The sequence below is a fragment of the Lepidochelys kempii genome, chromosome 9, assembly GCF_965140265.1.
Source record: "Lepidochelys kempii isolate rLepKem1 chromosome 9, rLepKem1.hap2, whole genome shotgun sequence".
In the NCBI taxonomy this organism is placed as follows: Eukaryota; Metazoa; Chordata; order Testudines; family Cheloniidae; genus Lepidochelys; species Lepidochelys kempii.
Genome location: NC_133264.1, coordinates 101,037,084 through 101,050,899, shown reverse-complemented (window position 1 = coordinate 101,050,899; position 13,816 = coordinate 101,037,084). Strand labels below are relative to the sequence as shown.

Here is a 13,816-nt window from a genome sequence, read left to right as displayed (position 1 = left end):
CGGCACACACCTCGCCTAACCTATTACTGTATTTGGATTTTGTATTACCGGTTTTTCTGCTCTTGTTGCAGTAGCTGAGCTGCTATTTTTCTCAAGTCAGTCACTTCTTTCAGCTCGTCATCTTCCTCTGCCAACAGCTGTTCTTTCTGAAGTCTGAAAGATTAACTTAGCTGAAACGTTTGCTTTCCAGTAGGTTATGGAAAGGCATGCATGTTTGGGGGCTTGTTTTTTTAAGCAAATGATTGTGTTCCTTGACAGCAATTGGAAAAAAAACCTTCCTAAAAGTTGATCTGCCCAGCCACAGGTGCTTGTACCCACTATCACAGAACTATGCTCTGGAAATGCTGACTTCCAAAGGGATGTTTATGAAGGCCTACCTTTTTTCATCTCCCCACTCATCATTCCCTTCTATTTTCTGCGATTTCTCAGGGTGTTTTCCTCGTTCCTTATACAAAAAGAAAAAAATTAAGAGTTTAGACATTAATGACCAAGATGTGTCATCTAATTTTTTCCGTTTATTAAGTTACCTTACCTTAACATAAGAGACAAATGGTCCCATTTGTACATCTCCTTGCTCAGGAATAGCTGCATCTTCTGTGTTAGGATCAATGTAATCATACACCTCCTGGTCTAGGGATGATTGATCAAGTTTGAAAAAAAGAAAATATTAAATAGTTCTCTCAACCTAACGTTATTCCTAAAAGGTACTTGTGACAGCCAAATATAACTAATACAGTGAGCTCTTGCTATATCTAGACAAGATTTTCATGAGACAGTTTTTTCATTATTGCATATTTGTTGATCTTGTATTTATAATTTTATTACAATGTTGTCTGAAGTGTAAATGCACAGATCTAATACACCATCATATAATCTTGTGCGGTGCTTAACGGAAATTATCTGCACCTGAAACAATAGTGTGTTTCTGTGTACTAAAAAGTCTAGGCATTACCTTTATGTGAGTCAAATTTACTTCCTATTAAATGATTGTCATTCCTTAAAGTCTGTTCCCTCGTCGATTCTGATACCTGAGAGTGAAGGCTGATTGTGTCATCATCAGATGGCTGCAAAGAATAATCAGAATTAAAACATGACTGGCATATTAATTATTCAGTTTACTGATAAGCCACAGTGTCATTAAAAGAGCCTACTATGAGGGAAGATTTAGGTGAAACACTTATATGAATGCAAAGTGTGGTCAAGACATGTTTTGTTTCATCTGAAAGACAGTACTTTTTATTTACAGTGCCCTGCAGCAAAATTTTGGGGCCACTGGTCTCTTAACTGAGTAAAGCGTGCCACCTACAGAATCAACACTTTCTGAAGCACATAAATATTTCTCCACTCAACCAATTACCAAGCACAACCCCACTTAATTAAAGGAACTGTGATTCTGTCCATTAAGTTTGTGTGGCCACTTTACATCTGATCAGTCTGACCTTTGACATAATCCTGAAATACTCCTCCACTTTACGGTTTCTTATGAACAACCTTCAGATGAATTTGCAAGTACATTTTTTAGCCTAGACTTAAATCTTCCCTTAGTCCCAGTTTTATAATTTTACCATATTCAGTTTTAGTACTACTGTTATTCAAACTGTAGTTGATTACACATAGATTCATACAACTACATAAGCAAGCTATTGGAAAAATAGGATAAATTCCCTTATAGTTTTTAAATGTTGCTGATAATATGTCTAACATGTCAACCAATACTCCCCATTAATAAACAGCCAATGCAAAGAAAAATACATTACACCTCAGCTTATATTAATTAAAACAGAAATTATTAGAAAAACAAAAGCAACTCTCAAATTAATTGTTCCCTGTTGTAAAAAATGATCTTGTATTTTATATCTGAAAATGGCTAAACAAGCCACAACTGATTTGGTTCAGAGTTCAGTTTTTAAAAAGCTTGGAGTGGGGTGACAGAACACCATGCAACTAATTTGGGCTAAATATTCAGAGGGACGTATAAATAATTTAAATATTTAGTATCATCATTCTATGCTTTACAGCAAGTTTCACCAACAGAATTTGGTCCAATAAAAGATGACACCTCACCCACCTTGTGTCTCTAATATCCTGGGACCAACACAGCTACAACTACACTGTTTACAGTAAGTTTGTCACACATTTTACTGAGTTCATTTAACTGCAGTATGTATTACATTAAAGCTTTCCCTAGTTATACAAAGCATATCTGAATGACAAAGAAATAAGCAATTTAGTGCAGCAAAATTATGCACATGCTGAATGATAAACTGCTTCTGTAAATGAAGAAAAATACTGTCCTTTCAGCCCTCTTTTATCAACACAAAAATAAAAATATACAGTGAATAATAAAAACTCACTCACTTCAGTTGCAGACAGTCTTTTATCCCCATTATCACTGCCAATGCCAGAGTCAGGACCATGATTTTTATTGGGATAAAAGTCTTCCATACTATAACAAAGAGAAGGCATTGAACATAATATAAGACAAAATACCACTTTTCTAAATGGTAAGTGAAAGGAAGACACCATTTTCAAGATGTTTCTCACCTATCTCTCTATGGTTGCTGGGACAAAGGGTTTCTTTGTTTTGTTTTACACCCATCTGTGACACAAGACCCACTATAGAGATGTTTAGTGTGCTGAGAGGCTATTTTAAAGAAGGATATCAGATAGAAATTTTAAGACTGAAGATCAATTAGGTTATCTCGTCCAACTTCCCAAAAAATTCAGGAGTGTTTCCTTAAGTCCATTCAAGTGCTGTGTGAATTTCAAGTGCAATATTCTGCACTAACTCCCCTCCACGGACACTCATTCTACACTAAGAGTTCCTTCTCGCAGTTTGGTTTAATCCACTCTCAGTGCAGAATAAGAGTCCACATGGGAAGCTAGTTTAAAACAGGTTTCAGAGTAAAAGCCGTGTTAGTCTGTATTCGCAAAAAGAAAAGGAGGACTTGTGGCACCTTAGCGACTAACCAATTTATTTGAGCATAAGCTTTCGTGAGCTACAGCTCACTTCATCGGATGAAGTTTCCACAGTATGCATCCGATGAATTGAGCTGTAGCTCACAAAAGCTTATGCTCAAATAAATTGGTTAGTCTCTAAGGTGCCACAAGTACTCCTTTTCTTTTTAGTTTAAAACAGCTATTCCCCAGTGTAGACAAGCCCTTAGGTGTTGTATTCTGACTGGTATCCAGCCTACATTCACATTTGTACATTTTCATCCCATTATACTTAGTTAAGCCTCCCTGGATAACTAACTAGTTCTTCTCTTACAGAAGTTGTATGTTTCGAACAGCTCTTCTGTTTTATTCAGCACCAAAAGTCAACAAATACTGACACAGGTTGTGGATGAAATTTTAAGTATGTTGGCAAGGGTAAAATCTTGTTCTATAGGTAATACAGTTTTCTAAAACAAGACAGGTTAAAGACTGTTGATATCAGACAGTTCTGAAACAGTTAATAGAAGTATATTAATTGAGAAAGTCCAGCTGTATACATTGCACTATTTAGTTCATTTGGACTTTTCAGTTTGTTTTCTCTTGTTTTTCTGAGACTTTATAAGGTATTGCTCAATTTAGAATTCCTTATAAATGTATACAGCTGGATCAATATTGGAAGGCAGGCTTTCCATCTAGCAATACAGTTCTATTTTGAGCAAGCTCAGAGGAATATAACTTCAATGCTCTACTGTACTGTAGTAGTATGAAAAAGAAAAGCTGCTCATTTCAAAAAACAAATTCAAACCCATCTTTAGTCTAATTTCTGGTGTACCCTACTGCCGAAAATTTGAAAAAGCACAATTACTATTTGCTTTGTAGCAAGAAATTAAAAGAATGAAGAGATATAATGTAATTGATAGGTTTCAGAGTAACAGCCGTGTCTTTTTCGCAAAAAGAAAAGGAGGACTTGTGGCACCTTAAAGACTAACCAATTTATTAGAGCATAAGCTTTCGTGAGCTACAGCTCACTTCTTCAGATGCATATCGTGGAAACTGCAGCAGGCTTTATATATACACAGAGAATATGAAACAATACCTATTCCCACCCCACTGTCCTGCTGGTAATAGCTTATCTAAAGTGATTTCCAGCACAAATCCAGGTTTTCTCACCCTCCACCCCCCCACACAAATCCACTCTCCTGCTGGTGATAGCCCAATTGATATAATAATATATAATATTATTATAATATATAATATTATAATATATAATATAATATATAATATATAATTGATATAATTCTTCTTTAAATCAGTTAATCAATTAACTTGTAATAATGATGCCTTAAAAGTAAATACAACTATTAACATTATATGACCTCACTATGAGAGTAGTTCTCCATTATCCTAAACACTTATTTCATAGCAAACATTAAGTAGTTTTAAAGAAGAAAAGTAATACCTGTCTGTGAGTGGCTGGGATGGGATTCTTTTACACAGTGATGGAAGATCTAAGGAATCTGGTTTTTTATCTATTCGGAGGCATTCTTGAATACTGAGGAATTTAAATATGTGAACTTTACCCTTTAAACATATCTGTTAAACACATGAAAAAATTAATTTAGATGCATGGTATATTTATATCATACACTTTCTACATTTAAGAGTTATTTTTATTAACTTTCTACTATACAAGAATTTACTCTTCCCACTCTCAAATGAAAAAAAAATAGAGAGTTTTAGTAGTTTAGCAGTCAGGGCTGGAAAAAAAAATCAAATTGTCCAGAAGCCCAAGACAAGCAGACCTGCTCTTTAGGCACATAAAAGTGCAAGGTCTGCCTGCCTGCAGAGTAAGGACAGCAGAGAAGGCTGCCCATGGTCTTAATGACATCAGGCACAGAGACAAGGTGGGTGCCATGACGTGTCATATTGGACCAACTTCTCTTGGTGAGACACAAACTTTTGAGGTGTGTAAGCTCGAAAGCTTGTGTCTCTCACCAACAGAAGCTGGTCCAATAAGAGATATTACCTCAACCACTTTGTCACTAATATTCTGGGAGCAACATGGCTACAACAACACTGCATACATCAAACACAGAAGCATTTGGATACCAATCAGAGGGAAAGGTATCAGGGTGCCTGAAGCTGCAACAAAGGTAAATAAGACATCTCCGGGATCAGGGAGGAAAGGAGCGGAGTTTGGACATTTCTGATACATGCTGTATGAAACTTATAATACATATTATCAAACTAAGCCAGTATAAAGGTTATAAACAGATAAGATTAAACTCCAACATTAATTTTCTTATTTCAAAGATGTTTCTAATAAGTACAACTCATACAACTGTATTCAAGAAAATTTAATGATTACTTTCAAATTTCAATAAGGGGGAAAAAAGTACGATATAATACCCAGATAAAGGTTGTGTACGTATCAGTAATTTAAAGTTAAAAAAAAAGTTACAGGAATGTAGTAATTATCTCCAAAACAAGCATCACAAGCCCAGGAATATCAGAATTAAACTTAAGAAATCCAAAAATGTTAAGGTATGGAAATGCAAAGGTATGGTTGTTTGGGTGCCTTTAATCTACCCTGTAATGATGTTATTCAATAACTTATACAGTTACCATGCAATTATGACTACTACATATTGTTTGTAGTTTCAGATTAGATTAAACTGATTAAGACCATTTTTGGGGGTGGGCCTTGCTCATTATGTCTCTATAGGGCTGGGTTGAGGAAAAGATCAGCAACAGAAAGCAGATGGAAAGAACAAGCAGAAATATGGATGCAGAGAAAGAACGATAGCTGTGTGTGGGAGAAAGGAGACTAACCCTAATAGTCACACCTACAATTTTTCTCCTGGGTTAAATCTTTGGATGTTCACAACAATTTGTCAGACTACCACATAGTATAAATCAACATCAGCCTGATTTTTGGGGGTTTATTCATAGGTTTGTAGGTTTTTTGTTTTTTAAAGGACAGAATGGACTACTACAATTATCTATTCTGGCCTCCACATTAACTAATGTAAAGGGTGGGATGAATGATTAAACTACAAAATAATGTTTTGAGCAAAGGATTATGGGTCAAGAAATGCCCTTATGTTTCCTTGTGCCACTGGCAGTTGGTTGGTAATTAACCTAACACATCTCACCCTTTCTTAAAATGCTGGGAAAGTTGAGAAAATGCAAGTTTTTTTATACTAACCTGTGCCGGTGGTATCTGCATTGGATTGTTATCCAAAATTATTACTTGTAAATGACGTAATTTCCTGTAACAAATTGGGATCTCTGTAATTTTATTACAAGAAAAATCCAGCTTTACCAAGGGAAGGTCTCCCAATTCTGTTAAGGGGGAAAGAAAACAAAATCAGACACCCTAATATTTTGTGTAATTTACCTATTTCAACACGAGGATGGTGAGCAGCTTACCATCTGGCAACACATGGAGATTATTTCTTCTAATGTTCAGTTCTCTAAGTGACTGCAGTTTTCCTATTTGCTGGGGAAGGACCTGAATCTCATTGCAGCTGATATCCTAAGTAAAAGATAATGAGTCAATGAGCTGAATATCTTGACTGAAATTAAACAAAGGAAAAAATTTCAGTGAAAGCTATTACAAAAACACGTTTTAAAGAACAATATCCTCATTCCTTCCCCCTCCCCCTTTCTTACCAAATTGAGAGCTGCTATAACTCAGCTCTAAGGAGAGCCTTTCCAATCTGCAGCAACATTTGGTAGTGTGGGAGCCCAATCAAGGAGTCTAATCCAATGGACAAGGAAAGACCACCTTGAGATTTGCACTGGACCCAATCAGAAGATCTGGATTTGATTCCCATCTCTGTCTTTTGTGTGATTGCAGACAGCTCACCTACATTCTGTACCTCTGCAAAATGGGGATAACAACCTTTCTTCTTCCCTATGTTCCACAATCACCTGAGACCACTGGATCTAAAATGATGATCCTCTACTGTAGCGGTTCCAAAACTGTGGGTTGAAACACCAAATGGGGTCACACCATCAGCAAAGGGGATGACGGCAATCCCTAGTGAGTGGAAAATTCCATTTTGTGCCACACAGCGTAACCTTGCATATACAGTGTGTGCAAAGTCACAATGCATGGAGGACACCATTTCACTCTACAAAATGGCATCCTCTGCATAGCGTGACCTCACACACACCATACATACAAGGTCACACTTTGCAGACGGTGTCATTTTGCAGAGCAAAATGGCATCCTCCATGCGGCATGACTTCTCACATACGGAGCATGCAAGGTCATGCGTGCAGAGGACACCATTTTGCTCTATAAGATGGCATCCTCCATGCTGTCTGTGGTCCCAGCAGGAAATACTTCATTAAGAAAGGGTTGTGCGAGCAAAAAGTTTGGGAACCTGATGCTCTACTGCCTCAGAAAAAATATATCAGCCTAGTCTCACAAAGACTGCTGTAGACTCATTACACCTCGAAGTGGTTCAGCCACAGGGAATAAGCATGGTTTACACCTACTTCACACAGGTGTTGCAAGACTAAATTAATTAACGTTTGTTTAGGCATTCATGTAAGCGAGGGAAGGTACCTCTCAACAAGGTGGACAACACCATAAGGCATGTGGTGAAGAAGTGGATGTACCTTCCCCAGCTGGCCAGTAATGAACTGGTGGTCATTGTGCATAGGCAGGATGGTGCCAACATCCCTTGAATAGGTGATCTAGGCCACACTGCGGTGATCATTCACGCATTCTGTCTTTTGACATACCAGGACGCTATGGTGAGGAGCACTGCAGCAAGTGCTGTGTGTGATGTCAGCAGGAAGCAAATAGCGAGGACCCCTTCCAGCCAAGATGTCGCCATGTACTTGAGTGGAAGGCAAGTTTGGAACAGACCCTGGAAGGCGAGTTTGGAACAGACTGGGGAGACTTTGCTTCACTTTAGACTTGTGCCCACAATGCCATACGACGGCTGCAGCAGCTTACTGGCTGCCTCTGGACATTGTATGAGGAACGTCAGGAGGTGGGAGTCCTGGTGCCCCAGGTCAAGAACATTGTGTACGCAGTCATTACTCTGACAGCAAGGACCATACTCAAGAGGACATTGAAGGATGCCATCCATTGGCAGTAAGTAGAAAACCTGAGACGGAAGTCACATCAGGGCAAGGCTTTTGAGGTGACATGCAAGTGGGATGCCAGGAATCACTTCCTCCCCAGGGACAGCTTCACCTGATTTGACAACTGGAAATTCAGCAACAGGGCTTGGCTCAATTGCATCCCGCTGAACGGAGCCATTGGAACAATCGATGCAAAAAGTTTGGCTATTCTAACGAGACGTTACCCCACATCTTGTGCAGCTGCAAACTCAACTCTAAAACCTGCCAGCTATGCCACACCACTATCCAAGACCACCTAGTCAAGGCCATCCTGCCAACCATGGGAAAGGTTGCCATGAACTCTGTCCCTGAAATGGAGAATCAACTGTGACTGGACATAGTCATTACTAATGAGGAACAGAAGGTGGTTGTCATGGTGGATGTCATAGTTCCTTCTGAGAACAGAACCCTGGCCTTTTGCGGTGCCAGAGCTCAAAAGCTGGAGAAATACGCCCCCGTGGCTGATGCTTTGAGTGCCAGGGGTTACAAGGTTCAAGCACATTACTGATTGTGGGAGCCTAGGGCACCTGTGATCCTGGTAACAAGCGAGTGCTACTGGAATGTGGAATCGGTCAGTGCAGTGCCCGGCTAAAGCAGTGACTCACGCTGTCAGACACCATCAGGTGATCAAGGGGCATTTATTTAGACTAGAATATATCACCGGACATTGGCAATACCAGGAGAAATGAGCTACAGTGCCAATGAGAAGCAAAGACAGGAAAGTAGCTGAAATTCTTCTCTGGTGGACTATATTTATTCATGGACAACCTACTTTAAAATTTCAACTATTGAGGGACAATCTACACTCATTACTATATTTATTTTCCACAAGCTACTCTTAGTATAACTTTCCATGAGTGATGTATTTGAGTATTTGGATACGGATATTTAACATGTACTGTTAAATTTATTAACTCTAATTTGAGATATTGCAGATTATGTATTATATCCATTTTATGACTTTTTAAATCAAACTTGCTACTTTTGGATAATTTAACATTATACTTGGATGAACAGTAACTTCTTTATTAACCAGTGTTTTAGATAATTTCAGCATATGCTTTAATAAAATATGGAGAAGACCTAAAAACTTATTTCCAACCTGGTTGAACACTGGTTCAACAAGAGAGACCTATAGCTCCAGTTTTCCAGGTGTGATTCATGTGTGCAATGATAACACTTAGATGTCACACCCAATGCTACAGATGAAAAACTGGAGATTGATTTTAAAGGGTAGGTCCTTAGAAATAAATCTAGCTTTTTTCTCCGTGCAGCTCCCCTGCTCAGGCGGTGGGACAGGTGAATCCACTTCTGCATACATGTGCCCATTCTTTCTCTTCTGCCTGCTTACTTTAGGACAGAATTCCTTCCCAACATCTCTCTCCAGCATCCATTTGGCTACTTGGGTTGCCTACCAGTTTTAAATGTTCATCGTGGATTGTTAAACTATTATGTAAGTGTACTGAAAACTGGTTAACAGTCTTCTATTTCAAGTCCATGGGGTAATTTAGGAAGGGTGATAAAAACATTCAAAAGTTACACTTCAGTTTTATTTGTGGCGACAAACGCTTTTTAATTTTCTAGATAATTATAACACAGAGTGGTGAAGTACACAAAATGAAAGGTTTTTGGTTTTTTTTAAAGGGACAAAAATAGAGCTAGGATGGTTTTTATAAATACTCCATCTCAATATTCGTGGTTGGCAACTGTTGCTTTGAGTCTTTAGAATAAAGACAGCATGCCTACTTGATGGACTAGAGAGCTCTAATGCAGATATCAAACAATAGTGGAAATGATTTAATTGGGGATCAGCACTGCTTTGAGCAGGGGGTTGGACTAGATGACCTCCTGAGGTCCCTTCTAACCCTGATATTCTATGATTCTATGGACATAAAGAGTATTTAAGCACCAGGATTAAAAATACCTTCATGTTGTGTACAGATGGCAGTGTGCTTGAAAACCACTATAATAAAGGCAGCAGAGCAAAAACCCACATACGGGAGCTATATTTAATATTCAAGATTGCATTATACACCTTGTGGTGGATTTTTTATTTCTGGCAATATTTTACATGCGCATATGCAGAACACTGCAGGTCTAGATTTCTGTCAGGGAGTGATCCCATGGATCTGTAATTTTAAAAAGCCAGAATTTTTAAGTTCTACATATATACAGTATAACAAAGAACATTTTAAACGTTGCAGAAGTGCCTAAAACAGTGTACACAATTATATTACCAAAGGCATTGAGTCTGAATTGCTACAGAAATGGGGGGCAGGCTGTTTGCAATGTGCAGTGAGATAATAGTGCACCTCAACACTGACAAGTCACCACACGTAGCCCAGGTCCTCATTGTTCTATCAAGTTATTATACAGCCATTTGTACACTCAGACTCCATTCTGGGTGAAACTGCAGACAGACTGCAAAAAACTAATCTTTACTTAATATAAGATTGCCTCCTCACATGCAATTAATTCTCACTTGGCTTTTGAAGATTAACTTTATGAAACCCCTGTAAAATCCCCAATAGTAAAAACATTTATCCCGTTTTCAACTGGTAAAGATGTCAGGGCTTTAAACAGTGAGTAAACACATTTTAAAAATATGAAAGAAACCTTGACAATGTACTTTCAAATACACTAACTAGTTAATCGAAATGTAGTATTCTCAATTCCCCCCCCCCAATAAAAATGTTTCTTTACCCCCACAGAAAGTATAGTACAAGAGAAAGAATAGGATAAATAATGGGCATTCATTTCACTAATATATTTCACAAAGGAAACTGAGTTCAATCTTTATTTCTGACTTTTCAAATGAAAAAGCTGGGACCTGGAATATGCTCATGTTTCATTACAGGTGTGAGTGTAATGTTCTAGACTTATCACAAAACTAAGCATATCTGTTACAGGTGAACTACAGCAACAAGTTAAAAGACCCAATTTCATTTTAAAGTAAGTGAGGCTACATTCCTTCATAATTTACTTGTTACTACATATTAAACTGAGAAACCATATTCAATAAATAGAGGTTTCTCAGATTTGTCTTTCATGTCAATGTATTAAGAGAAAGTTTGATTACTTATATATTTCAGTGTTTAGTTATTCTAAATTGTTAATAACTTTGTAACTGTACTTTGAATGCTGCAATATACGGTTGAACACTGACCATGCAATAACTAAGTTGGCATTCTGCATCAATGATTCACATCCCCCTGGACCTAGAACTGCATAGGAGAGACTCCCATAACCTGGAGGAATTAGGCTCCAGGAGGTTCCTTCCCTTGTTCCCGCCACATGGCCTTTGGGAAAAACTACAGTGGGGAATCAGTCAGACTCCAGCCAGTAGGAGCCAAAGTAGGGAGCTTTGGACATTTCTGGTAGGTCTACACTGAGTTTTGGAGCCCATAAAACCAACTCTCCCAGCCCAAGTCAACAGATTACCCCTCTCCCCGAGGCTTCAGACCCCAAGCTCCAACCCAAGCCACAACTTCAAAGAGCTGTTTACACAGCTATTTTTAAAATGCTAGCATGAGCCGTGCTAGCTCAAGTCTGCCAAGAGAACTGCTCCCCTGGGCTTCCGAGCACTGTGTAAACATACAGTCAGAGAACGTCTCAGTTTTGACTTGTCTTTCTTTGCCCTGTGCCAATCAGAATTGTTAGCAACAATCCTCTCCATCCCATCTGCCCCTTACAGTCTCTTCACCTCAGTTTAACTCCACACTTTTCCCTCTTAAACTCTTCCCCCTGCCCTGTCCCCCTCACTTCCCCTCCCCTGTTAGCTTATCTTGTAAGTAATTCCCTCCCTCCACACCCACCAAAACAAATACAGGCAACACGACATTTGCTGCCCTCACATTGTTCACTCTGCTTTTGTCTCATATCCCCTTACTCAACCAGATGGGTGTCTTTAAGCTCTTTACAGCAGGGACTGTCTTCTACTCTGTACAGTGCTTAGCACAATGGGGCCCCACTCTTAGTCAGCCCTTTGCACAATCAGAATAAACTACTAATAGTAGTAATATCAAATTATACTTTTCTTACGGCATTAATAAGTTATCTATACCACAATACACATAACAGTGGTGTACACAATTATACTCACCAACTCCATCAGGTCTCTTAACTTTCCAATTTCTTCTGGAATGGATACCAGCTTATTATTACTGACAACCAAAACTTTAAGTGGTAGGTCAAACAGGTATTTTGGCAATGTTGCTAAAAGATTTCGACTAAAAAGGGGAAAAAAAAGTTTTAATTAAAATAGTCTCTTGAAGCTTAATAGGAATTCTGAGAAAACATTCTCTCTGTTCCAATAGGTATTAAAGTACACAGCAATACCTCTCATTCAAATTTTAGCTGTGTTCCCCAGTATGAATGACTTACATGAAAAAGTCTGCCTTAACTAAATAAATTCCATGTCCCCATTCAATTTAAATAAAATAGCGTTCAAGTGTAATAATTTAGTCTTCCCATAATATGATGTAAATCTAGGGAATAAGATGCAATTATAAAAACATTTCAACATCTTGCCATGTAGAAGTAATGTCAAGTGAAATGGACTCAAGATAGACAAGACAAAATAAGCAAACCCACTGAGTTGTAAATTGAATCTCTGGGCTTGTCTACACTTGAAATGCTACAGCTGAACAGCTGCGCTTTAGTGCGTAGACTCTACCTAGGCTGATGGCAGGGGTTCTCCTGTCAGTGTAGGTAACTCATCTCCTCGAGACGCAGTATCGAGATTGATGGAAGACTGCCTACAAGTGAACTTAGGTTGCCTTAAACTATGTCGCTCTGGGGGTGTGAATTTTTCTCAGCCCTGAGCAACGTAGCTGGATTGATCTAATTTTCTAGTGTAGACCAGACCTCTCTTAGGGCTCATTTTCATTTCACCAGTACAGTCTAGTTACTCCACTCCAGCTAGCCTGGCTCAAGAGAATGACCGACCACACTATGAAACATTCAAGCTATATAGTGATTTTGACGAGCAACACAGAGCGGGAATTGAGGGAACAGTTTTGGATAACCACAGGGAGACAGGTCCTGCAGGAGTGTCTGAAAGCAGCTGAGTCCTTCCTCCTCTTCACCAAGCAAGGATACTCCCCCAGAGAAGTAGAGCACATCATGAAATGGGCCACCCAAATACCTTGAGAACCTGCTTCAATACAGAATAGAACTCCTACTTCAATGAGCATTTGTTCTAGTCTTGTTTGAGGAGATTTTTTCTGCATCTTTTATCCCCAGAAGCAGAAGAGAATTGTGCTTTCTGGCCCTTTGCACAGGAAAAGAAAAACAAACAGTGTAGGTATCTCAGATGTCACTAGTGCTCTTAAAAACCTCCACAAAGCAGACCATTCTTACCCTGCAAATTTGCCAGTGCATAACTTCCTAAATATTCCTTCCTGTTTCAAATTTGGTCTTGTATACTACACCTCCAAAAGCTTCTGACTAAACTTCACTTGAAGTTTGAGTATAAAAAAAAAAAAACAAAAAAAAAACAAAAAAAAAACAAGACATTGGGGGGGAAAAAGCATTCGAGCTTTCAAGACATGATTAACAATTATTTTTCCCGAGTCCTCTCTCTCTTTTTCTCTCAATCAAGTCACCTCAAACTTGACAAGAAAAAAATGACGGATGGTCACAAATCCCGTTGCAAAATGTATAGTGGAAGAGATTATTCCAGAATATTTTAGATGATCAGGGACCAAAATTTGGGCATATTGTACAAAACAAG

The 13,816-nt window shown here is 38.5% G+C and overlaps 1 protein-coding gene across 10 annotated transcripts in view; it reads right to left on the bottom strand.

Moving 5' to 3' along the window:
• Positions 1–13,816, bottom strand: part of LRCH2 (leucine rich repeats and calponin homology domain containing 2) — a 93,482-nt gene that overhangs the window by 43,479 nt on the left and 36,187 nt on the right. For all 10 annotated transcript variants that reach the window (XR_012160642.1, XM_073358583.1, XM_073358574.1 and 7 more), the window contains exons 3-11: positions 12,185–12,311; positions 6,370–6,475; positions 6,146–6,282; positions 4,397–4,530; positions 2,359–2,446; positions 953–1,064; positions 533–630; positions 378–445; positions 49–153 (exon numbers count right to left, since the gene is read on the bottom strand). Coding sequence is in view for 9 of the 10 variants with exons in the window: in XM_073358583.1 (XP_073214684.1) it covers positions 49–153; positions 378–445; positions 533–630; positions 953–1,064; positions 2,359–2,446; positions 4,397–4,530; positions 6,146–6,282; positions 6,370–6,475; positions 12,185–12,311 (975 nt within the window). In the remaining variant the exon portion in view is untranslated. The remainder of the gene's footprint in view (positions 1–48; positions 154–377; positions 446–532; positions 631–952; positions 1,065–2,358; positions 2,447–4,396; positions 4,531–6,145; positions 6,283–6,369; positions 6,476–12,184; positions 12,312–13,816) is intronic.